Genomic DNA, 25,403 nt, shown 5'->3' on the forward strand with positions numbered 1-25,403 from the left:
TGGATGAATGTATCACTTGGGAAAGTGTGAGCATATCTGAAGAGATCACTGTCAATGAGCATATGGAGGCCGTATAAAACATTGTAAATAAATTAATTCAGGAAAGAAGTAAATTTAAAAAAGCAAAAAGAAAAAAAGGGCATAGTGTATGACTAAACCAGATATAAAAAAAAATGAAGTATTGGCTTCCGATATCCAATCAAACATCGGCTTTAAGAGATGTAGTTGCTTTGAGTTGCAACCATTTAATTTGAGAAGAGGGCTAGAGAAACGAAGATAAAAGGAATACATATGAGAGAGCGTCTTTTTTTGAGGAAATGAAAAAAAATTAAGGGAAAAAATTTGATGAATATTGTGCCTGTGACTATTTGTGACTGCAACTGTTTCAAATAGCAAATAATTCCAGGTAATATTTTGGGGAATGTTGAACAAAATCAACTGGTTGCGAAAGGGTAGATAAACATATATAAATAATATATATATATATATATATATATATATATATGAGAAGAGAAATTACCAGTACAACAGCACACACATTAAAAAAAAAAAGAAAGAAAAGGAAGACTGTTTCCCTACATTAGTGATTAATATAGATCAGCACTTCAATGAGGTCTTAACACTACTCATCCATACAATCACATAGGTCAAACAGCATGTCCATACGCAATCATCCATAAAGAATAATCCATGGACAGGCAGTCGAGTCGTCAGTAAGTAGAAATCGTCATTTATCAAACATTAAAAAAAATAAAAATAAATAAAAAAATTCAGAGGTAACAACCCAACACAAGGGCTCATCAGGAGAATAAACACTTGCCTATAGGGTTTACAAGAAAAACATTACTGCACCTAAGGTAGGCAGTGGGGTTAATAACTGGCTTTGTATTAAATCAGGAGCTGATCAAGGTTTTGTTCTATCACAATTAATACGAATCATTCTAATGGATTGTGTCGTAAAGAATATGTCGTAAGGCGTATAATGTAAGGGAACAAAATCAAATCGGGAATAAAAAATCCCCCAGGGGACTTAAATTATGATGATGATTTAAGCATCCTAAATGAAAATGACGGCAAAATGAGTAAGCAGTAGCCTCTCCAAAAAGTGTGGCTCCAATCCCCCTTCTAGGGTAAATGGAAGGCAGTTCGTTCGCAGTAGAGGTGGGGGTATATTGTGAAAAGATTAAGGGAAAAGGGAACTTCCTGGGAGGTTGTAAAGAGGGAGGCTTTGAAAGGATTTGGATCCAGGAGGAGAGGGCGCAGCTCTGTTGGACTCAGAGGGTTTAGTACTGCAGTAAGCTTTTAGTGGTTCTTCAATAAAAGAAGAACCACTTGAAATTAAAGATTGGATTAAAGCGTACTTGTATGCAAAATTTAGGACTGAATTTCCCTTCAGGATAGCTAGTATGCACTTATAAATCTCTGTGTATAATTTTTGAAATATAAGTAAATCAGTTTATTTAAAAAAAAAAAAAAACATTAACATTTTTCTGCAATAAGAAGGAAGAAGTTCGCATCTAGCATTCATTCAATGCAGTCGCATTTACCAGTTTTCAAGGTTACAACATATAAACTAATCGGATTATCTTTTCACATTGTTCATGATCTGAGCTAGCTACTGCCTTGAATTAAATGTGTTGTTACGAAGTAACTTGCAATTACTGAAATAAGTTTTGCAAATTGGGACTGAAATTTTTTGGAGGATTATCTATTGTGGAATTGGCAAATTGTGGGCCCTCTTTGGAAAGTGCACTGCTCATGATACGAAGGAAAGTCTTTTAGGCCGACTTTATACAGGTTGGATTTGAATCCACTTGGATGCAATAGGGAGGCTCGGCCCTCACATAAAGATAAGTCTTTTTGCTCTGTTTATCGATTTCTAAAAATAAGATACTGTTAAAGATGCCGCGTTTCAAGCAGTTTGATGTTGCGCTAGCTAAATTCAAGAACTACCCCCTATGGCCTGTGAGAATTTTGCAAATAGGAAAGGATTCGTACGGAAATCTCACTTATCTGGTCTTTTGTTACGGTAGTCATGATGAATTTAGGCTAATAGAAGCGAATCTTCAAGAATATAACCCTAAAACGATAGATTCATCCACACCTGCTGTCAAAAAAGCAATTGTGGAACTTGATAATACCCCCGAAGTTTATAAAACTCTTTCTAAGACTTTTTTAGCCCTGAAAGCAAGTGATAAATTAAGGTCTAACTCAGTTTCTTCAAGTATTGCCCCAATTTATGACAAATTAGTTGCAACTGAAGCCCAACTAGAGAAGACCAGAAGTGATCTGCTGGATAATATAACAAAGAAAGTGACTGAAAAGTTTAAAGACCCAAGGTCACTAAAAGAGGCTACTCAACTGATAGTCAGCCAGGTTTTTGACTCAGTAACACTCGAGTTTAATCCAAAGTTTGTAAAAATTGAGCAGACTCTAAGTAGTCTGAGAAATCAAATTGAAAATTTGGAGAAGATTAGTAGAATAGAAAAAAAGCTTGATGATTATGATCAGGAATCCTTACTCGATAGTCTTGTTTTTCATAGGGTAAAACAGTTACCTGGTGAGGACACTCCTACGGCAATATCTCGCATTATAAATAGCAAAATGTCTGTGACAGACGTCTCCTCTTCTGATTTGATTAATGTATACCGTCTCCGATTGAATAATCCGACTACACAGCATGAAGAAAGGTCTATTAGAGTTGCTCCGATTGTTGTTAAATTTTTTCGCAAAAATGTGGCCCGTAGAGTGTTTAAAGCAAAAGCTAATCTTGCTTCAACTGGTGTTTTTGTATCGGAGTTTCTAACTAAACGTCGCCGGGACATTTTGAACACAGCGAAAGACAAGTTTGGTCAACGAAATGTTTGGTCAGATCAGGGTCAAATTTTGGCAAAGCCTAGTACAGGGTCAACAGTCATGAAAATCCGTTCTATCACCAACTGTATTTAGTTACTTAGTTTGATTTGTTATGATTAGTGTTTTTTTACATTTGTTTATTTTGTTGTAAAGTTTTTGCTTATATTTTCTTCTTTTCCTTTTTTCCGTTTTATATGTATTTTTTCTTTCTTGCTTTTTTTTCCATTTAGAGAGATTTGTTTTGATAGGAGATTTCATTTACTCTCGCTGGTTAATATTTTCTTGATGCGTATCCTTTCCTAAGTCATTCTTTTTTACAGTTTCTTTTTATTTCGCTTCATTTTTTTTTCATGCTCATGGTTCATCCCGATAGTACCTTCTGTGCTATAAATTATTTATGTGTCTATAATCCTTTGACAGGTTTTTCTTTCGTAATAGATTTAGGTAAAGATTTCTTTTTTGTTCATTTGGTGATTTAAATGGACTCTAAGTAAAACCTGCTTTTGTTAATATTTTAAGTCGTGAGAGACGCCTTTGCGAGCTTGAAAATAATCCTTTTGATCTAATTAGTATTGTGAATAATTCTGTGGGTCAGGTTAACCAAAACCTGACTAATATAAACCCTGTTTGTAATAATAAATATGTTTCGGAATTGGGGGGAGAGGAGGTTACCAATGGAAATTATTCTCTGACTGCACTTCAGCTTAACATTCAGGGTCTTTCCTCGTCAAAAGATAATTTAAGACAAATAGTTTCGGATGGACAGCCTGATGTTGTTGGTTTGTGCGAGACATTTTTGGATTCTCGCAATGAAATGCTATTGGATATCCATGGCTACAAAATGGAACATACAAACCGCTGCAAGATGGCTAAAGGAGGTCTTGCCATGTATATATCTAGTACTTTGCATTATTACTTACGGGATAACTTATCAAGGAATTTTGAAGGTATCTTTGAGTCACAATTTATAGAAATTAGAGTTAATGGTATTGATCTAATCATAGGCAATATTTATCGTTCTCCTAGTGGCGCGGTTTCGTTGTTTCTTCGGAATCTTGAGGAAATACTTGACATAATATTGAAACGTCCGTGTCAGTTAATCATAATGGGTGACTTTAATATAAATTTGATGGATTCAAATTCTTCGGCTTCAGTTGATATTCTTTCAACCATGCTTGCCGCAGGAACTCTACCAACTACATCCATCCCCACACCAGTAACCAATGTTACAGCTTCTTTGATTGACAATATCTTTTCTACGCTTTGCTTGAAGAAAAACTCAATTTTAGTTACTGATATCTCCGATCATTTTCCCATATATTCTCGGTTCAGTTTTAATCGGGGAAGGAATAACCAGGCTCAAGTGTTTGATTCCTATTCTATTAGGTTTGGTGAGAATGGGTTATCTCTTCTTGGTTCTAAATTAGCGAAAAATTCGTGGAGCTTATTTGATAATGACAAGGATTTTTCTTGTTTATTTGAGTCGTTTTATGGAACCATAAAAGAGGCTATTCTTAGCCTTTGCAAAGTACCACCTTCTAATCGCAGGTCTAAAAGGATTATTCCTCTAAACCCATGGATGACATCCGGACTTCTCAAAAGCTGGGGAAGGAAAAATAATCTCTGGAGGTATTATAAATGCGCTACACTTTTAACGAGTGCTATTCGTCTTTGTCAATTCAAGATCTACCGGAATATATATAATTCCTTGTGTAGGAAAGCGAAATCTCTCTATTATCTAAATAATTTTGCTGCGTGTAATAAGGATATTCGTAAAACTTGGAAGGTAATAAATTCTGTGCTTAAACCTGGTTCTCAATATAGCTCTTTACCTATGAGTCTGGTCATTGGTGATGAGACTGTAGAGGGTGTGCTTAATGTCCAAGAAGCATTTACTTCATTTTTCGCTAGTATTGGTAATAATATCGCTTCCACAGCTACTTTTTCTCGGTCTAAGTCGGACTTTAGATCTTACCTCGGGCCGTCTTGTGTTAAGTCTATGTTTCTAGAGCCAGTAACAGAAATTTAAATTACTAAAATTGTTGATGGCTTGAAAGACTCATCTTCATCTGGGCCAGATTCTATTCCTACTAAGGTAGTTAAATCTATTCTTTCTTCAATAGCTGTGCCTCTTACAAAACTTGTTAATCTTTCATTTAAATATGGGGTTTTTCCAGATCCTCTCAAGCGTGCTCGGATTATTGTTCTGTATAAAGGTGGACCAAGAAATGATCCAGCAAATTATCGACCAATTTCAATTTTATCAGTATTTAGTAAAATCTTCGAAAAGGCTATGCTTTCTCGTCTGCTTAAATTTCTAAAATCTAAAGAGTTTCTTCATGATTTTCAGTTTGGTTTCCGAATGAAGCACTCCACTGAGCATGCCTGTATGACCCTTTTGAATTTTATACATTCTGAATTGGATTCGGGATTAATTCCGGCTGCTATATTCCTGGATATTCGCAAGGCATTCGATTCCTTAACCCATGAAATTCTTCTATCGAAGATGTCTCATTTTGGCATTAGGGGTAATGTATTTTCTTGGTTTCAATCTTATTTGAAGGATAGGTTAATTTCTGTCAATCCACAATTTAATTTCTGTCAATCACAAGTGAATTTTGGCGTCCCTCAGGGATCAGTTTTAGGGCCAGTGTTATTTTTGGTTTATATAAATGATCTTTTTTACGCAGTAAAAAAGCAGAAACCTATTCATTGCTGTAGACTCTGTCATCCTAAACCTTCCCTTGCCCATAGTCCCAGCTATAGTTCGCCATCTTCTGATGTCGTTGTTTGTTTTACTGATGATAGCACACTCGAGACTTCGGGGAAATGTTAATCCGAGCTTCGATTAAACTTGGAATACTTGTTTGAGAGAGTGATTTCATGGCTTGATGCTAATTTTCTTACCCTAAATTATTCAAAATCAAATTTTTTGATATTTTCGCATGTTTCTCAGATTTATCCCAAGTTATCAGAAATTCATCAGCCAAATGGGATAATTCACAGATCTAAAGATCGATATGTTCGTTTTTTGGACATTCTTGTTGATGAAAACTTGTCTTTCAAGCGTCACATTGATTTGATTAAAATGAAGATATGCAGGAGTCTCGGTATTTTAAGGAAACTCAAACATATTTTCCCTGGATCAATTTTGGAAATCCTTTTTCACTCCTTGATCCGATCTTACGTTTCCTACTGTCCAATAGTATGGATGTCAACCTTTCCTTCACTGTTAAAACCACTTTCTAAGGTTTATAATAAAGCTAGAAACCTCATTAAGGAAACTAACCGTTCAAGAGTTATCCCATAACTTGATCTCGAGTCACTGTATATTCTTTCGTGTGCATGTTTTACTTTTTCTCAGCTTCATGGTGACCTCCCCCGTCCCCTAGGTGTTCAGCCATCTTTCACCTCTGATCAGAATAATTATAATCTTCGCAATACCGAATATCATTTTCAAGTTCCTTTTACTCCTTGTGTAAGGTCAGACTTTAATCCTTTAATTGCGAGTTATATTGTATGGAATAAGTTGCCCGAATCAGCTCGAAGGTGCCACTCATTCGGTTTGTTCAAAAAAATTATTAAAAATTCATTGGCTTCTTAGAAATTATTTTATCTCTTTTTATATGTGTATATGCGTGTATGTATGCATATATATTTCCTTATCATTTCATTGGAGTCTATTTTTATCTACAGATCTGCATAATTAATTTAGTCTGTTCAATCTATTAGTCTATTTAGTTTTGTTTTCTATAGTTTTTCATTTTATTTATATTTTCCTCTCTTCTCCTTTTTGCTCTTCTCTCTTTGAGTAAGTGATTATTTTTTTTTCCTTTTTGCTCTTCTCTCTTTGAGTATGTGATTTTTTTTTCTCTCTGAGTAAGTGGCTCGTTCATTTTCCCCTTTTTTACAGGCCAAAGAGCCTTTGGGGAAATAGTAAAATGTAATATTGTATGTGTGTTTCGTGGTAAATAAATCTTATCTTATCTTAATCCCCCCCACCTCACTTATTATGGCTGAGTCTTAATGAGAGCAGAGATGAAACGCATTGATCACTTTTTCAGGAAAAGTTTGCTGACATTTGTTTCATTTTGCATGTAAAATTAATTAGTCTTTCTATTTGGAATATTGCTTCTAAATCTATTAAAAAATAATTCTTGAGAAAATGCATCCTAAAATATTTTCACATGGCCCCATTCGTAACTACTATTCTTTCGACCCCCCTCCCCCCATCCCTGGAGAATTTCCTCGGGGCACCCATTCTGTCAATATGACTGAGTTTGAAACTAAATAAATGTAAAAATTGGCCTGTAATGAATATTTATTGTTCTAGCTTCAGCTACCGTTAACTTGAAAACCAGTTTCACCTTCCTAATCGTGTTTCTCCTATACCTGTTTTTCCAAAACTCCCTTCTGCTACTTATCATGGTAATGAGAATGCTTCTACTGGGGTTGGTTCTTTCGCTGCACCCTTTGTTCTTTAGTGTCCAAAACCAATTAAGGGTCAAGCTTCCCAAATTGTTTAAAATTTACTAAAATCCTTGTTACTAACCCTGAATGGACAAATTTCCACAAGCTAACTGAATCTGAGGTGAAGGTAGACATTAAGTTCCATGGCACCCGATAGCAGAAATGGACAAAATTCCAAAAGCTACCAACACTTCAACCGCACAACTTGTCTTTTGACAGATTTGTTTGCAGCAAAAAGCATTTTTAAATGTAAGATTTACAGAGTAGTAGCAAATGCAACTTAGTATAGCTTGCTGTTAGAAACATAAATAGTTTTCTGAATTAACATTAAGGCGTAAACTAATTCATTGGCAAGTCATATACTAGCTAAAAATGTCATACATAATTTTACATGTACCATTTTATCAGAAGCAAAATAATGTATACCTAAACGAATACTTGATACTCATTGATCATTATAACTATAAAAAATATCATATTCTCATTAGCTGCTTTAACTTTATGAACACCATGATAGCTACCACCCCTTTTTAGATTCTTTCTATATGACGAATAAAACAGTTTTGAGAGCATTTGGCTATTTTCCCAAGACTTGGACAAATATTCACTTTCAGTTGAAATTCAATATAAAGTACGAATTATGAAAATTTTTGTTCTAAAAATCTTAACATTAAATGTTAGAAAAATCTTTGGATCAGCAATCTTGTGGAACAGGTAAATTACCTAAATACAAAGGTCCCCCCTGGGTTGGTCTTATTGTTCTAAAATATTTATTACTAGGGTTCTATATTTAATTAATGCTGTTATATATTAGACATGTGTAAAGAAAATGAATGTAAATTCAATATTGCCCGTGTAACTTATAAGACTATCAATAAATGTACAATGAGATTTGTATCAACTTTGAGCTACTGAGACTCAATATATGTTCCTTTTCTAGATGATTAACCTGATGTAACATCCTGATCTACTCCAGGATAACAGCGAAGAAGAGAATTTCAAAACAAAAGAAAAATTGTTTACGTCTTCAAATAAATACAATAATTTAGAGAAGGCGAAAAATTTTTTGAAAAAGATTTTGGATATTATTGTATAAATAAAAAAAGAAACGTTGTATATATATATATTTTGACCAGACTTCTAGGTAGAAGATTATTACTTGATTTTTGAGCATGCCATTACGATAGGTTATTACTTATTCTTTCTAGGTAGACGTTACATATGAATAAATTGGAGATCGTAGCAAATAATATATTTTGGAAAAAACATTTTCATCAGTTGTCAGAAAAATTATTACATTTAAAGGCAGACAAATTATTAACAAAGCGTATAAAAGAAGTTGGGGACAAGGAACAATTAAAGAATTGCAATATTTAATAACCTTGACTCGGCTACCTAGGATCGCGGAAGCTTTTGTCTAGAATCCCAATAAGAAAAGAGCAACATAAAATAGATGATACTATTATCAGAAAATAAAGATTGGCTCTATTCATTTTAAAATAGTTGTCGATAGCAGCTCGAGAAAATTGACGATTGATTGAATAATAAACAAATTATTCGAAATATATATATATATATATATATATATATATATATATATATATATATATATATATATATATATATATATATATATATATATATATATATATATATATATATATATATATATATATATATATATATATATATATATATATATATATATATATATATATATATATATATATATATATATATATATATATATATATATATATATATATATATATATATATATATATATATAATATTATATATATATATATATATATATATATATATATATATATATATATATATATTCACAGTTGACCAAGTTGATTTCAACTGAAACAAAGTTCAGGCTAAAATATATTCTTTGGTATTATTCAAATTAGGTCAACTTGGGTTTTACTAGTTAGTCAACTTGTTCCACGGTTATAAACATTTGGCAATTGGTCTTTCCGCAAATTACAGTTTTTATGTGAAAATTGTAAAAGAAAAAAAAGAGAGGAAAAAGTGATGAAATTTTAAGTAGGATAGGAGCTATATAGTTTCTGTTTGTTTCAAGTTTAAATTTTACATGTTAAATGTTAATGTTACAAGTTAAATGTTAACCCAAGCCAAAATATATGCTTTGGTTATATTTAAATTTGGTCGACTTGGGTTTTATTAGTTGGTCAACCTTGGTCAACTTGGCTTATTCCATGCCTTTTTGCCTTAGTTCTGCCCTAGGATGGATGGATCTATCAACAAGTCAAGTGACATCGTTTTATACAATCCTGAAAAAGACTTATGCCAGCCTTGCCTCTTACTCAGAATATCTGTCTTCGCTTTTTCTCCAATTTTTTTTTGTTTCTCTCATTTTTTTTCATCACAGTCGACCAAGTTGATTTCAAATGAAACCAAGTTCAAGCAAAAATATATTCTTTTGTATTATTCAAATTAGGTCAGCTTGGGTTTTACTAGTTAGTCAACTTGTTTCACAGTTATAGACATTTGGTAATTGGTCTTTCCGCAAATTCCAGTTTTTATGTGAAAATTGTTAAAGAAAAAAAGAGGAAAAAGTGATGAAATTTCAAGTACGATAGGAGCTGCGGATAATTGGAAAAGGGGGAAAAAGCAGAAAATAGCCAAATAATAAAAAAAGATAATTTACATAGGGGTTGTGGAGGTTGGAGAAGCGGCGAATAAAACACCAAAATTAAGGTTTACTATATACGTTCTATATTATGAGCCTGAAAAAATACAGATAAGAGACATCTCTCTACTACGTTAAAGCTGCTTGATTTATGGCAGGTTAAATTTGAGGGCTTGAAGCCTGCTCTTTTACTTGTTTATAAATTTACCTGTTGTTGGACGGATTACGCCCTTAAAAGGCTAAACAAATAAAAAGACAAAGAAAAAAAAAGGGCTAAACAAGTCAAGTAGGATATGTTGAAGCCTATTTTGTAAAATATACCATATTGCACGATTTTTAAACCTTTTCGTTCTGTGAATGGTTTCGGCCCTTAGAAATGGCACTAAAACCTAACATGACATCGGACGCGTCGTCTTTCTGCTTATCATAGCCACATGTTATAAATTATGAAAAAGTGAAATTGATACACGATGAAGTGTCTGAGGTTACTAAGTTAACGGTAATGGGTTAACGTCTTGAAGCCGAGGATTTAAAGTTGCTTTCTTTCCCTTTTTTATAATTACCTATCGCCCGGAGGTTTCTTTTTGTGGTTGTAAAAACAACCGCAATAAAATTCATTTTTATTGATTTTATTGATTGAAACAAAAACAAAACAATTTTGGTTTTTTGCGTTTTTCTTGTGTGCTGTACTGGCCTCAGGTGGCTGGCTGTGGCAATGTGTCGTTGCTAGTAGTAGTGGTATCTTTAAGAATGATAGCCACAAGTTTTAAGAGTGGGTTAATAGCCTCGGAATTAAAAATATGCAGAATTCATCATTCTGTAAACAAGATGCATTCTATGCCTTTATTTAATTATTTTATAATTCATTTATACAATTATCATATAATTTATTTTATTAATTTTTCAAGGCAAAGGCTGAAGCCAAACATGATGATGAACATGATGATGAAACAAGAGATGGTTTTGTTCGTGAAAAGGCCCATTGTGACGGAATGGTAAAAAAAAAATTATAATACAAACTAATTTAATAAGGCTTAGGGAATAAGATTTATAGGAAATGAGTATCATTCCCATTTAGGTTACGAATAGTATATAGAGCTATTGGGTAAATGTATTGAGTTGATAACTAAAGATTGGTAATGGGATAGAGTATTTCACAAGGACTCGAGTTTGGAAATGCCATGCTTTGGGAAAGGGATCAAACCCGGCCCAACAGTTGCGAGTAGAGTGTGCTGGTTATCATTCAAGATTTCCCGAAAGAAATCTTGCCCGGGGCATTCCTCCTTCTTATATGAGACAGAAAACCCCATATCATAGGCAGCGCAATAGCACTGTCTAACTAACCAGTGAAATGGGCACAGTGTAGGCCTATTATTTATTGTTTTCCTAAGGCATTTTGTATAGAAGGTTTTGTAAAATATTCAAAAGGGGCATATTAAAATGAAATCTATAAGTGTAAGTGCTTTTTTACCTCTTGTCTTTTTTTTAACTTTCCTCCTGTATATTTGTTGAGCGAAAATCACTTCTTGTCTCTTTTTACTTTCTTCCTGTATGTTCGTTGAGCAAAAATAACTTCTTCTCTCTTTTCAGCTTTCCTCGTGTATCTGTTGAGCGAACAAATTCCCTCTTGTCTCGTTTTTACTTTCTCCTCTTGTATCTTTGATGAGCGAAAAAATTTCCTCTTGTCTCTTTTTTACTTTCCTCTTGTATCTTTGTCTAGCCAAAAAATTACCCCTTTTCTCTTTTTAATTTCCTCCCGCATTTTTGTTGAGCAAAAAAATTTCCTCTTGTCTCTTCTTTACTCTTTTCCTGTTTAAAATAGTTTTACACTGGCTTAAAATAGTTTTGCTGTCCAGACAAGAACTTCATTTGATTTAACTGTTTTCGGATATCCAATAATAACATTGACCGGCCGAAATGTTGGTCGAACCCTAAATCTGGATGTTTGCTTTTTCTAAATTTAATTTTTTCGCGACAAAAAATTATAAGCGTCTCAATTATTGTACATTGTCAATTTCATTTAATTTTTTTTTAGGGAAAGTTTGAGACCGAAGTTTGCCTGCCGGCCCACTGGTACTGGCACCAGCACCACGAAAAGAATGGTATCGAGAAAGCGTTAAAAGACCTAAAGTTAAAGTTTTACAAAAAAATTTTAATTACACATCTGTCTCAAATTTTATGTTATACATCTGTCTGTAGAAATTGACATGTAGATTATTAAAAACTATTAAAAAAGCCGTCAGAATTAAACACATAACAAAACAGAGTATAAGGAAAAAACACAATTTATCACTGCTTAAGGATGTGTGAATCCAATTATTTAAATTCCCCCTGAATTTTTTGAATGGATGTTTCGCTATCCGTCTGGTGAGACGGTGACTTCTGGGTCAGCAACTTTGAATTTCACAATAGCCATCGAACTTCTATAGCACAAAGGTACATCAAGCAGATACTTAGAAGACTTGAATAACCGTTACCTTGTATACGCGGTTTATATTTCTAGAGATGGGATCTCTAGGCCCCCAATATCTTTACTTTTCTTTGGAGTCATGTTTGGACCAATCTTCAAAGGAAATCAATTTTGTCAGACTAATCATCTTGTAGACTAATTAAGAAAGCAGGGATCTAGATTATAATTTTGCAAGATGCATAGAATTCACTGCAATCGCTTGAAATCCATAACAACCAAATAAAAATGATGAAAATCTTAATCTATGCTTGAAACAATATTTACTTATGGCCACAGCATTCATAATAAAAACTTCTGTTTTAGATGTTTTAACCATGAAATTCTTCACAAAATGCCCTATTTGGCAAGTGGTAAAAGCAGTGGCGTCAATTAACAAAAATGTAAAGGGGTTGGAGTTTTAGTAACTTACAAAATCTAAGGGGGAGGGGCAAATTTGCCGTTAAAAATTAAATGAAACTATCAAAAAGAGAATTTTCCGTAAAAATACCTAAAAGAAGAAATTTTTAAAACTTACGAGTTCTTCCTCATAAGTTAGGTAATTTTTCAAAATTTCCCGAATTTCCAAAATATTATTGCACATTTTTATTATTATATCAGGGCAAATTGATTTCAACGTGTACGGATGAAAAACTGCGTTATTTTCTAAAAGATATTCACTTACCCTTGAGCGGTTAGAAAAAAACACTAGCATTAAAGGTGTCTCATTATTGGACTTTAAAGAATTCAGGCCTGCACCTTTTGACACTAGTAGCCTACATACATCCAAGTGACTATTCTGTGCAGCAAGATGTAAAGGAGTTGAGTTACTAGAATTTGAATCATTTATTGTAGCACCGTTTGAAATCAATAGCTGACAGGCTTTTACTTTTCCATAAAAAGCAGCATAATGTAGAGGTGTTTCAGTTATAAAATATATGGCATCTATTGTAGCACCCTTTGAAATCAATAACTGACAAATATCTAGATTTTCAGTCACAGCAGCTTTAAGTAAATGTGTAATTTCCCTAGAATCTGTGGCATCTATTGTCGCAGCGTTTGAAATTAATAGCTGACAAATATCTTGCGGCTATTAAACCTTGAACTGAACAAGGTTACTTAGAGATAAGATATTCACCTAATATGGAAGAGTGTTGATCAGGAAAAAATCTTAAGAGACCAGAGCACTGATTTAGGGACCAATAACTCTTTTTCAATGCAGGGGTGCAACTAGCATTGTAAGTTTGGAGAAGGGATTTATAGAAATTGCCCGAAAAACGCCGCTTCGGGCATTTTTCGCCGACTGGATATCACGATTTTAATGGAATGATTCATGGATCTCTTACCCACGCAAGTGAACATTCATTAAACCAAAACGTATGATTTATTGTGTTCTATTTAGTTGTTTTGGTAGAAATTGTACGGTTGTGAGCTCCGCATTTATTTCGAACATTGATGCACCAATTGTGATTGTACAAGTAGGTGTACATTGACAACAAATATGCTTTGACTTCATTTGAATCGCCTCTGCTGATCCCTCCACCATGCTCACTTAACTGGTGGCATCAATTCTAAGGACTGGACAAGGAGAAATTACCAAATAATCTCGAACCATTTTCTTGATAAGTTGCGTATGAAAAAAAAAATCAGCCTGTTTTTTTTTTTTTTTTGCAGATATCCGATTATGTCACTGACTCCAATATTGATTAGCCTAATATATCCGCCGGCCGTTATATCGGTCGGGTTCTAAACCGTTTAGAAGCACCTACTTTCTTCTCCGGTATCTGCTTAATAAACCAACATTGATTCTCAGATGTCTATCTAGCATTCTTCAAACCTCCAGATAATTGGACTCAAAAACACCCAACCCTTGTTAACCTGATTGTATTCTCCTATAATTTCAATGTTCTAACCAATCTAGCACTCTTGCAAATGAAACTGCTATACAAAATCCACTTGTATTACCCTTGAGCCAAATGAGTTCTTTAGGTTCCAAATTTTCTTAAAATTTGTTTGGAATTAAATCGTACTTATTTGTTTTGGCATAACATCAAGCTTCTGACCTATAATGAAGACATGCAACTTGTTTTATCTGAGTCTTCACTGAATTTTCACATCAACTACCTGACCTAAATTACTTCTCAAAAGGATATTTATTTGCCTATTACCCTTTCAATTACAATCTTCTACATGCTTAGACATCCCTATTAGCGTGCAGACTTGATGCCCAAATAAACAAGCTATTCTTTAACCTGTAACAGTTGTCCTTCGAAATTGGCTGCAGTCCCAGATTAAACCTCTCATTAACTCCGAAATAAAATTGAAAAAACTAATTTTTTCTATTGAAAGTAAGTAGCAACTTTAATATTCAAAATGAACATAAATCATTCCGTTTATGAGGTATTGGTGCTCGTCCAAAGTCTGCTCTCGTGTATTCTTGCTGCCTACAGAGCAGACTTCACGTGTCTCTGGATTTCTGACTAGCCACCGAAAAACCAAAGGCACCTAAGAACGGTTGGTATAGCAGGCCTCTTCCTGATACTCTTGGCTATGAATGGAACTGGAAATACAGCCTCGGATACCCCATCTGCTTTCTCAAACGGACCCAGACTAGCCCAAACACATACCCCTTTGAACATTGCTGATCAAGGTGGCATTAATGTTGCCTTCTGGAATATATTGATGCTGAACCAGCCCGGTTCTAAGTTTCTTTTAGCAAACGATCTAAAAAAGTATAAATGCTGATTGTAGGAATAAGAGACGCACCTTTCGGGAAGCGGTGAAGAAGATATTGGAGAAGGACAGAAACTGTTTTCGTCCGGCGGAATCAAAAGAAGAGAGGGAGTCGACCTTGTTCTCAACAGCTTTACCCGGAAAGATCTACTGTAATTCACACCTATCTCATCACGTCTACTGAGAGAAAGCATTGAGGGCAAGCGTGGGAAGGTAGCTGTTCTTACCTGCTATGCACCGACAAAACAGGCCGAAGATTGAATTAAGGACCACTTCTATGCAGTGCTGTCCTCCAATCACCTTATTGTCATAGGTGATTTCAATGCCGTTGTCGCTAACAGCTCTGGCCTATATAATGCCGCTTTAGGACCTTTGACGGTTGACACTCTGAACTAGAATAGTGAGCGGCTGCTTAATTGCCCCGTCATCCATGCTCTATCAGTCATTAATACATGGTTCGTGAAAAGACGTTTTGAAGCACACATGTTACAACAATGACAGCAATACAAAAAGATGCTTGACTACATCATTTTACGACGACACTGGCTTTCTTCTAGACAGAACTACCGCTCATACAGAGGTACCGAGCTTGGCAATACTGACCAGCATCTTCTTTCTGCAAGGATCAAACTCAAGCTGAGGAGCCAACAAGGATAAATCCTCTTACTCAAAGAAGGTAGACACCTCTCGATTGAAGCAAGATCCCTCGGTTCGTGAACGGTATATGGTTGAGGTCTCTAGCCGCTTTGTAGACTCTCCAACAGTGTTCAGAAAGTGAGTCAACGTGGAACAATTTCTAGGCTAATGTTCTCACTGCAGCTACAGAAGTTGTGGGCTTGAAGTAGTGAATAAATAAAGAGTGGATTAGCAGCTAGATGTTCGAAGTGAGTGACCAGATACGGCGAGTGAGACTACGAAGAGATGACGCTCTAAAGACAGTTCAACAAACAGTGCAACTCTATAAGGACAAGAAAGACTTCATTGGAGGCAAAGTCACTGAGCTCGAGCAAGCTGCCCAAAAGAAAGACATAGGCGCAACATTCAAGATCTTGCATGAGCTGACTGGGCAACACTCCATGGCGTCTACAAGCCTGAAAGCAGCGAATGGAGAAACCATATACGATCAATCCCAATGTATTGATCTATGGAAGAAACACTTCGATATACTACTCAATTCAAATCCACCCGATTGCGTTGACCCAGGGATTGTCGCTGCTGCTGCTACAGAAGCTACCGCTTCCCCTGACAGCGACGAATTTTCTCCTAAGGAGAAAATTCAATAAAAGCCTAGAAACTTCAAAATTCGAGGCAAACTACCGAGTGAAATTTATAGATTAAAAAACAATTAACAGTAGTAAACAAAGAAACCAAATAAAAACAAAATAAGAATGCATCAGAGCTCTTTGTAGTTTTTCCTTTAGCCAATGGAGTCATTGAAGTTCCTTTAAAGAATTTCAACCAATATCTTATTCTTCCCAATGAGACTTTCTTGTATTTGTTTTCATGTAACTAAAATGGCTTAAAATAGTTTTACTGTCAAGACTAGAACTTTATTTGATTTAACTGTTTTCTCAATATTTGATTGTAACACTGACCTAGATATTGACCGGTAGATTTGTAGGTCGGGCCCTAATTTTGAAGTTTGCGATTTTCAAATTTTTTTTTTTTCAGAAAAATCAATTTAACTCGTCTCATTTTCCTAACATGGTCCAACAAAATTCTTTTAAATTTTGTATTTTTGTTTTAGGAGAAGGATCCAATACCCTATTACATTCAGAGCAACATACTTCAATAAAAAGGCAAATTTTAAAACAGCTAAGAATTTAAGAAGTTCAGAAGGAAATACAGAGCAAAAACCAAACGATAGAAAAAATGCAGCGAGAATATGAAATAGCTATAAAAATAATGCTCAGAAGAGGCAAAAAACTTAAGAGAAGAAGCAAAAGACTTATGAAAAGAAGCTGAATGAAATTTTAATGAGAATGTGGCAGGATGAAAGGAATAATAAAAAGATACGAAGACTATAAAAGATACAAAGAAATAAAAAAGATCTAGATTATCTAGAGAAGATGAGCCTCAGATTACTCTATGCAAATGCAAACTTCCTGCAAAATGCGCTGGGTATGACATTGCTGAGTATAATAATTTAGTATGAGATTAAATACTACCATTTATAAAAGCCTAAAAACCTCTAAATTCTAGGTAAATTACCGAGCTTAATTAATAAAGATTAAACAAATTTATTATAGCAAACAAAGAAGTCAAATCAAAATAAAATAAGAGCTAATCACAGCTCGTAGTCCTTTTTTCAGACAATTGAGTCATTTCATTTGTTTAAGAATTTCAACAGATATCTCACAATGAGACTTTCGTGTACTTCAATCAGACTTTCGTGTACCGGCTTAAAATAAAGTTACTGTCCAGACTAAAACTGTATTTGATTTAACTGCTTTTCCGCTATCCAATAATAAAACTGAGTTAAATATTGACAGGTCAATTTAGCTCGGGCCCTAATCTTGAAGTTTGCTAAATTCTAAATGAAAAAAATCATTTTTGAAGGCGTGATAAATCAAGAGACAGTTGAGGAAACACGGTTGAAATGGCTAAAAAGCATTCCATGAATGGAAGATAATACATTTCTGAATAGCATGCGTGTTGGCAAAACGAAAAGAAGGAGCTTTGCAAATAAGGTGGGAGGATGTCATTAGGAAAGATCTAAGAGAAATATGATCTTCCTGGGATTTTTTAAACAGAGGGGTTTTGAGTATATTCCGTTCAGTGTTTCCACTTTGAGATATTTATCCCTTTCTGAGGGATTTCTAGGCCTTCCGCGGGATTACTTTCTCTAAAAAGGGATACGGGATTTTTCAGGGATAATTGAGATATTAAGGGATTTTCCCTACTAAAATAGAGATATTCAGGATTTTCAGTTTTGATGGTGTATTCAAGGATTTTTGTTGGTGTTTGGTGCAGCTTCCAGAATTTTTTATCTTTCCCTGTAGGGATTTTGTTTTTCGTCAGTATCAGCGATATAGTGAGCTACGCGCCAACTTTTTCAAAATTGCTTGGCAACTGTTTCAAAATTCAACAGCGGCAATTGGAATTGGCTAGTTGAATAAGAAGAAACAAAAGGAAAGTAAAAGTAAAAATTTCTGAATCAATCGGAAATATTAAAACTGGAATTGAAATAAACATTTTTGACAAGCTTTTTGCAGTAAAAGTTGCCTGTTATAGGTTTTATTGCTTTCTCTGATGACTGTTCAAAGTTAGAGGATGGACAAAGAAGTTATAAACTACTGTATTAAAAAAAAAAGCATCTTCATCAAGTTATCATTCACAAGTTATCATTCATAGTTCAAAGCGAAAGGACCTAGGTATGATTTATATTGCATTCTCAAAACCTGTTTCCTAAAAAAGCACATTGACCTATTGAACGAAATTGGATATGATATGTTGGACATAATAAATTGCTAATGAACTTGATATTGAGTGAAATTGGATACGATCTTTGGATGTGCGGGCTTGATTGCTAGAGCTTTTTTAAGCGTTATAAGACTGATTGGACCGATTATAAGGTGATTGTAAAGCTCATGTGGGCCTACATATTCAAAGTTAAGTGCAGATTTTTATTTTTGATAATACATTTCAATGGTTCACTTCGCAAAGGATGCTGTTGTTCTAGCAAAATTCAAAAACTATCCACCATGGCCATGTCGAGTGTTGGATATATTTCAGGCCAAGAAAAAAAAAATATCCTATATTGTATTTTGTTATGGAAGTCATGAAATCGTGACAACAACAGCCTCACAGCTTTCGGCCTTTGTTACCATTTCAAAGGAGGCCAAGAAGAAAAATGAATTAGGCGTTGCGAACGGTTTTGCCGAATTAGCTGATTTTCCTGATAAGCATCTCGAGATTAGTGGTTCTAGTTTACCAGATACATCGGCGAATTCAATAAATTCTGCTTTATCGGACTTGGACACGCTAAAATCCAATATCCGAAATGATATTGAAAAAGAAGTACGTGAAAAAGTTGGATTATCAAATAGTGCAGTTATAATTGACTCTATTGTTTCTCAAATTCACGACTCTATACTTGTCCAGCATTCGACCAAGTTTGATGAGATTGAAAACAAACTACGGGCTCTCCAAAATGCAAACCTAGCCCTAGAAAACTGACTGTGTAGACCTAAGAAGACACAGTATTCAGCTAAGAAGGTACACCCACCAAATACTCACGAAGACACCAACAAGATCCACAACAATTAACAGATCGCCTAAATCAAGATACTAATCAAGATACTAAATCAAGGACACGGAGGTTGATGAAGTCCAGAAGAGTATAACATAAGTCCCAATTTTGTAATTTGTGTACCAAGTAATGTCTTAAAGGTTAGGTTAGGTAATAAGAATTACCTTAGTTCATTAACTCATAAAACAATTAACAAATGCTTAAAAACAATTCATATGCAGAAGAGAGCGGGAACGGAACAGAAGAGCCGTAATACCAGAAATACAATTGTACTTAAATTGCCAGTGGATAGGTGTTCCGGGTCCCGTACTTCACATTTTGTTAGAAGCGTAAAAACAATACAGACATAAAAATTGCTGAAGTATTAAGCAATAAAAATACTTTAGAAATGCCAAGCTTTGGGAAAGGGATCAAATCCGGCCCAACAGTTGCGAGTAGTGTACTGGTTATCATTCAAGATTTCCCGAAAGAAATCTTGCCCAGGGCATTCCTCCTCCTTATATGAGACAGAAAACCCCATATCATAGGCAGCGAATGAGACAGAAAATATGAGATTATATGAGACAGGGAAACCCCATATCATAGGCAGCGCAATAGCACTGTCTAACTAACCAGTGACATGGGCACAGTGTAGGCCTATTATTTATTGTTTTCCTAAGGCATTTTGTATAGAAGGAGTTTTGTAAAATATTCAAAAGGGGCATATTAAAATGAAATCTATAAGTGAGAGTGCTTTTTTACTTCTTGTCTTTTTTTTAACTTTCCTCCTGTATATTTGTTGAGCGAAAATCACTTCTTGTCTCTTTTTACTTTCTTCCTGTATGTTCGTTGAGCAAAAATAACTTCTTCTCTCTTTTCAGCTTTCCTCGTGTATCTGTTGAGCGAACAAATTCCCTCTTGTCTCTTTTTTACTTTCTCCTCTTGTATCTTTGATGAGCGAAAAAATTGCCTCTTGTCTCTTTTTTACTTTCCTCTTGTATCTTTGTCTAGCCAAAAAATTATCCCTTTTCTCTTTTTACTTTCCTCCCGTATTTTTGTTGAGCAAAAAAAGTTCCTCTTTTCTCTTCTTTACTCTTCTCCTGTTTAAAATAGTTTTACACTGGCTTAAAATAGTTTTGCTGTCCAGACAAGAACTTCATTTGATTTAACTGTTTTCGGATATCCAATAATAACATTGACCTAAATATTGACCGGCCGATATGTTAGTCGAACCCTAAATCTGGATGTTTGCTTTTTCTAAATTTAATTTTTTTGCGACAAAAAATTATAAGCGTCTCAATTACTGTACATTGTCAATTTCATTTAATTTTTTTTTAGGGGAAGTTTGAGACCGAAGTTTGCGTGCCGACCCACTGGTACTGGCACCAGCACCACGAAAAGAATAGTATCGAGAAAGAACTAAAAGACCTAAAGTTCAAGTTTTATAAAAAAATTTAATTACACATCTGTCTCAAATTTTATATTATACATCTGTCTGTAGAAATTAATATGTAGATTATCAAAAACTATTAAAAAAGCCGTCACAATTAAACACATAACAAAACAGAGCATAGGGAAAAACACAATTTATCACTGCTTAAGGATGTGTGAATCGAATTATTTAAATTCCCCCTGAATTTTTTGATTGGATGTTTCGCTATACGTCTGGTGAGACGGTGACCTCTGGTCAGCAACTTTGAATTTCGCAATAGCCATCGAACTTCTATAGCACAAAGACAGATCAAGCAGATACTTAGAAAACTTGAATAACCGCTACCTTATATACGTTGGGATCTCTAGGCCCCCAATATCTTTACTTTTCTTTGGAGTCATGTTTGGATCAATCTTCAAAGGGAATCAATTTTGTCAGACTAATCATCTTGTAGACTAATTAAGAAAGCAGGGATCTAGATTATAATTTTGCAAGATGCATGGAATTCACTGCAATCGCTTAAAATCCATAACAACCAAATAAAAATGATGAAAATCTTAATCTATGCTTGAAACAATATTTACTTATGGCCACAGCATTCATAATAAAAACTTCTGTTTTAGATGTTTTAACCATGAAATTCTTCACAAAATGCCCTATTTGGCAAGTGGTAAAAGCAGTGGCGTCAATTAACGAAAATGTAAAGGGGTTGGAATATTAGTAACTTACAAAATCTAAGGGGGAGGGGCAAATTTGCCGTTAAAAATTAAATGAAACTATCAAAAAGAGCATTTTCCGCAAAAATACCTAAAAGAAGATGTTTTTAATACTTACGAGTTCTTCCTCATAAGTTAGGTAATTTTTCAAAATTTCCGGAATTTCCAAAACATTATTATACATTTTTATTTATTATATCCCGGCAAATTGATTTCAACGTGTACGGATGAAAAACTGCGTTATTTTCTAAAAGATATTCACTTACCCTTGAGCGGTTAGAAAAAAACGCTAGCATTAAAGGTGTCTCATTATTGGACTTTAAAGAATTCAGGCCTGCACCTTTGGACACTAGTAGCCCAATACATCCAAAAGACTGTTCTGTGCAGCAAGATGTAAAGGAGTTGAGTTACTAGAATCTGAAGCATATATTATAGCACCGTTTGAAATCAATAGCTGACAGGCTTTTGGTTTTCCATAAAAAGCAGCATAATGTAGAGGTGTTTCAGTTATAAAATATATGGCATCTATTGTAGCACCCTTTGAAATCAATAACTGACAAATATCTAGATTTTCAGTCACAACAGCTTTAAGTAAAGGTGTAATTTCCCTAGAATCTATGGCATCTATTGTCGCACCGTTTGAAATTAATAGCTGAAAAATATCTTGCGGCTATTAAACCTTGAACAAGAAAACTTTGAACTGAACAAGGTTACTTAGAGATAAGATATTCCCCTAATATGGAAGAGTGTTGATCAGGAAAAAATCTTAAGAGACCAGAGCACTGATTTAGGGACCAATAAGGACCAAAGCTAGACTTAAGAGCTTCTAGCCTTGCGCTACAGCGCTACCTATGATTAAGCAGTTAGTAATTCTATGAAATCAGAAAAAAAGGAACAAGATTAAAACTTAAAATAGAAATTATGGGGCACAAGACAAATTAAGATCCTTTCTCAATATTTTTAACGAGCAGGACCCAGATATTAAGTTCACCATTGAACTTGAAAATAACCGCAATTTAACCTTCTTAGATGTCCTCATTACAAAACGAGAAACTAGGTTGGACTTGAGTGTGCATAAAAAGCCAAATCATAGTGATAGATATCTGAGATATGACTCCTATAACCACCCTATAGTTAAAAATTCTGTAGCCTATTCATTGGTTGATAGAGCATTTCTGGTGGGCTCCTCTGATTTTGAGCTGAAGGCTGAACTTGATTATATAAGGGATGTTCTGATAGGTAACGGATACCCCCAAAAAGTCATTGACAAGGTTATTTTCAGGAGAAAGATGAGTGGAATTACCAAGAATTTCGCTCCTAAGATTGAAGATGATAAACCCTTTTTGTCGTTACCTTATATCAAGGGCATTACTGCCATTCTAAGCTCCAAACTCACTAAACTTGGCTTTAAGGTGTTTTTTCCCTCTGGAAGGACTATTTCCTCCTTCTTGAACAAAGGCAAGGATAAAATTACTTCAGATCCACCAGGGGTATATGAGATTCCTTGCAGTTGTGGTGATACCTATATAGGTCGTACCATGAGACCTCTAAATCACCGATTAAAAGAACATGCTGATTCCATTGATGCTTGCCTTAAAAAGACAAAGCTAAAGGAGGAAGATAATTTCTCTGCATTGGCCCATCATATCTTTGAAAACCCTTCCCACTCCATTAACTTTGACCAAGCCCAACTTATTGCTATTGTCCCACAACTCTTAAAGCAGAAAATCAGAGAAGCTTTGGAAATTGCTAAAAATAAACCAGCCATCAATAAAGACAATGGGGAGTTTCATATTAGCGAAATTTGGGAACCAATCACCCATAAACTGAAAACTCACAAAAAACTCCACCCCTTTCCTAAGGGCCCAATCTCTTTAAGATCCACTAGGACAGCAGCCATCAACGCCTCTGCCAAAATTCGGGCCATGGCACAACAATAACTCCAGGTTCGGCTCATCATTAGTGTTGTTCAGTGTTTTTAGTTTTATTTATTTAGTGATTTTACTTTCTGGCAAGAAATTTGAATTAGCCTGATGATGACAGGCACAGGTCCTGTCGAGATTATCGTTAGAAGAAAAATCAATCACCTGACATCCATAGCTTAGGTAAGCTTATTACCTTCTATCATCAAAAACAACAACTGAAAGTAAAGAGTAACATTTAAACTTGAAACAAACAGAAAGTATTGCGTAAATGAGGAAAGCTACCCGTTCTCACTACTTCGCTAAACGCTTAAGTTTTTTAGTATTTTAAAACAAAATTTAATTTCATTTAAACGGCCCTCGTGTTTCAGCAGCCTTAGGAAAGAAATTGGGAAAGTAAGTGAAATTTCGCTCTGAAGTGCATTAGGTTGTAACACTGGTCCTTACTTACAGCTAAAAAAACTGGTTTATTTTAAATTTATTTTCATTTTTCAAATAATACCGGTAAATCTACCTCCCATTTCCACGGAAAATCTACCCTTGAATGAATACTCATGAAAATGCAATTCCTTATCATGTTCATTGTAATATAAACCTATTTTTTGGATTTTCGGTCACTCTTAGCATGAGACTTTCCTTACTTGCAGTTCGTTCCCATCAACTGCATAATTAATATAGAAAAAATGACTACATAAAACAGAATGTTACCATTTAAACGTAAATAAAAACAAAGTTCTTGGCATCACCTATCTCTTCTCCTAGTAAGTTTCTTGATGGTACCTCCACCTTCATAATTTGTATGCCGTCATGAAAATAAAATAAAAAAAATTCTGCTGCGAGGACGATCATAAATTGATCGTTATATGTGAATGACATGGACAGATTACATAGTTTACAGCCCTTTCCTTAAAGGACTGTGGAGCCTAATTTCGTCACCAAAAGCATAGTTGTTACATCTTTAACGAATGTCTTAATTTTTGATTGGATTGATGTGAAAAAAAAAGGGCCCGAGTAAAGGGAGCTAAGTGGCCTCCGATCATTTTGGTGACTTAAAGATAGTACCAGAGCTTTAGATTTACGTTAAATGAGCTCTCTGATGATCTCCTAGGATCATTGGCTCAATTTGATCACCCCTGGGAAACAAGTAAATAAAAATGTATCCGTGATCTTCCTTCTGTCAGAAAAATAAAAAATTCCACATCTTTGTAGAGAATAGCTTGAAACCTCAATGATAGTTTTCTGATGTGCTAAACCAGATGTTGTTTTGAAATCACTTGACTTTTTGGGGTGTTTGCCGTCATTTTTTCAAACATGAGGAATTAATTTTTAGGCTGTTCTAATTTACTTAGCAATGAGAAAACTTTTAAAGTTCAAGAGGCACATCTGATACCTTGATATTAAGGATTCAAATTCAGTGTTGTTACACAATAAACTTCTAGTCAGTATTTAGGTATTTTAAATTTTGTACTGTTGAGAAATAAAGCCATTTGACTAGTGAAACATTGTTACAACAATAGCTGCAAATAAGTAAAAAGCAAACCACATCCCATAGGAATCTAATTCAAGAATAGCAATTATTATTCAGATTAATCTTAATGGTAAAATGTTACTTTCAATATAAATTTATAGGAATTCTGAACGACCTACAGAATTATCTTGAAAATGGGTGTTCAATGTAAATGAAAAGTGCATAATTAGAATTGCCATTGTCAATAACATTACACAGTAAAATTATGACGCATTTCATAATCAATACAGTAGAAAATGCTAAATCACCTACACCAAAAGCAAGAAGAACAATGGGGAATTTTTCAAGACAGTGCGAAAAACTGTTGTTCTTCTTGGCTTTGGAGTTTTTGGTGGATAGGCAGTGTGGTCTTCGTTGCTATTTAAAATGCTAAATGGAGATGATCTCTAAGTCTATAAATGAATTTG

General features: G+C 34.5%; 1 protein-coding gene across 1 annotated transcript; it reads left to right on the plus strand.

The window, feature by feature from the left end:
- The first annotated feature begins 19,807 nt into the window (after nt 1–19,807).
- On the plus strand, nt 19,808–23,486 carry LOC136034167 (uncharacterized). Its single transcript, XM_065715349.1, has 2 exons — nt 19,808–19,853; nt 22,576–23,486. Exons 1-2 carry the CDS (start codon nt 19,808–19,810, stop codon nt 23,484–23,486), a joined length of 957 nt encoding a protein of 318 aa, XP_065571421.1.
- The last annotated feature ends 1,917 nt before the right edge of the window (nt 23,487–25,403 follow it).

This window comes from Artemia franciscana, chromosome 12, assembly GCF_032884065.1.
Source record: "Artemia franciscana chromosome 12, ASM3288406v1, whole genome shotgun sequence".
Lineage (NCBI taxonomy): Eukaryota > Metazoa > Arthropoda > Branchiopoda > Anostraca > Artemiidae > Artemia > Artemia franciscana.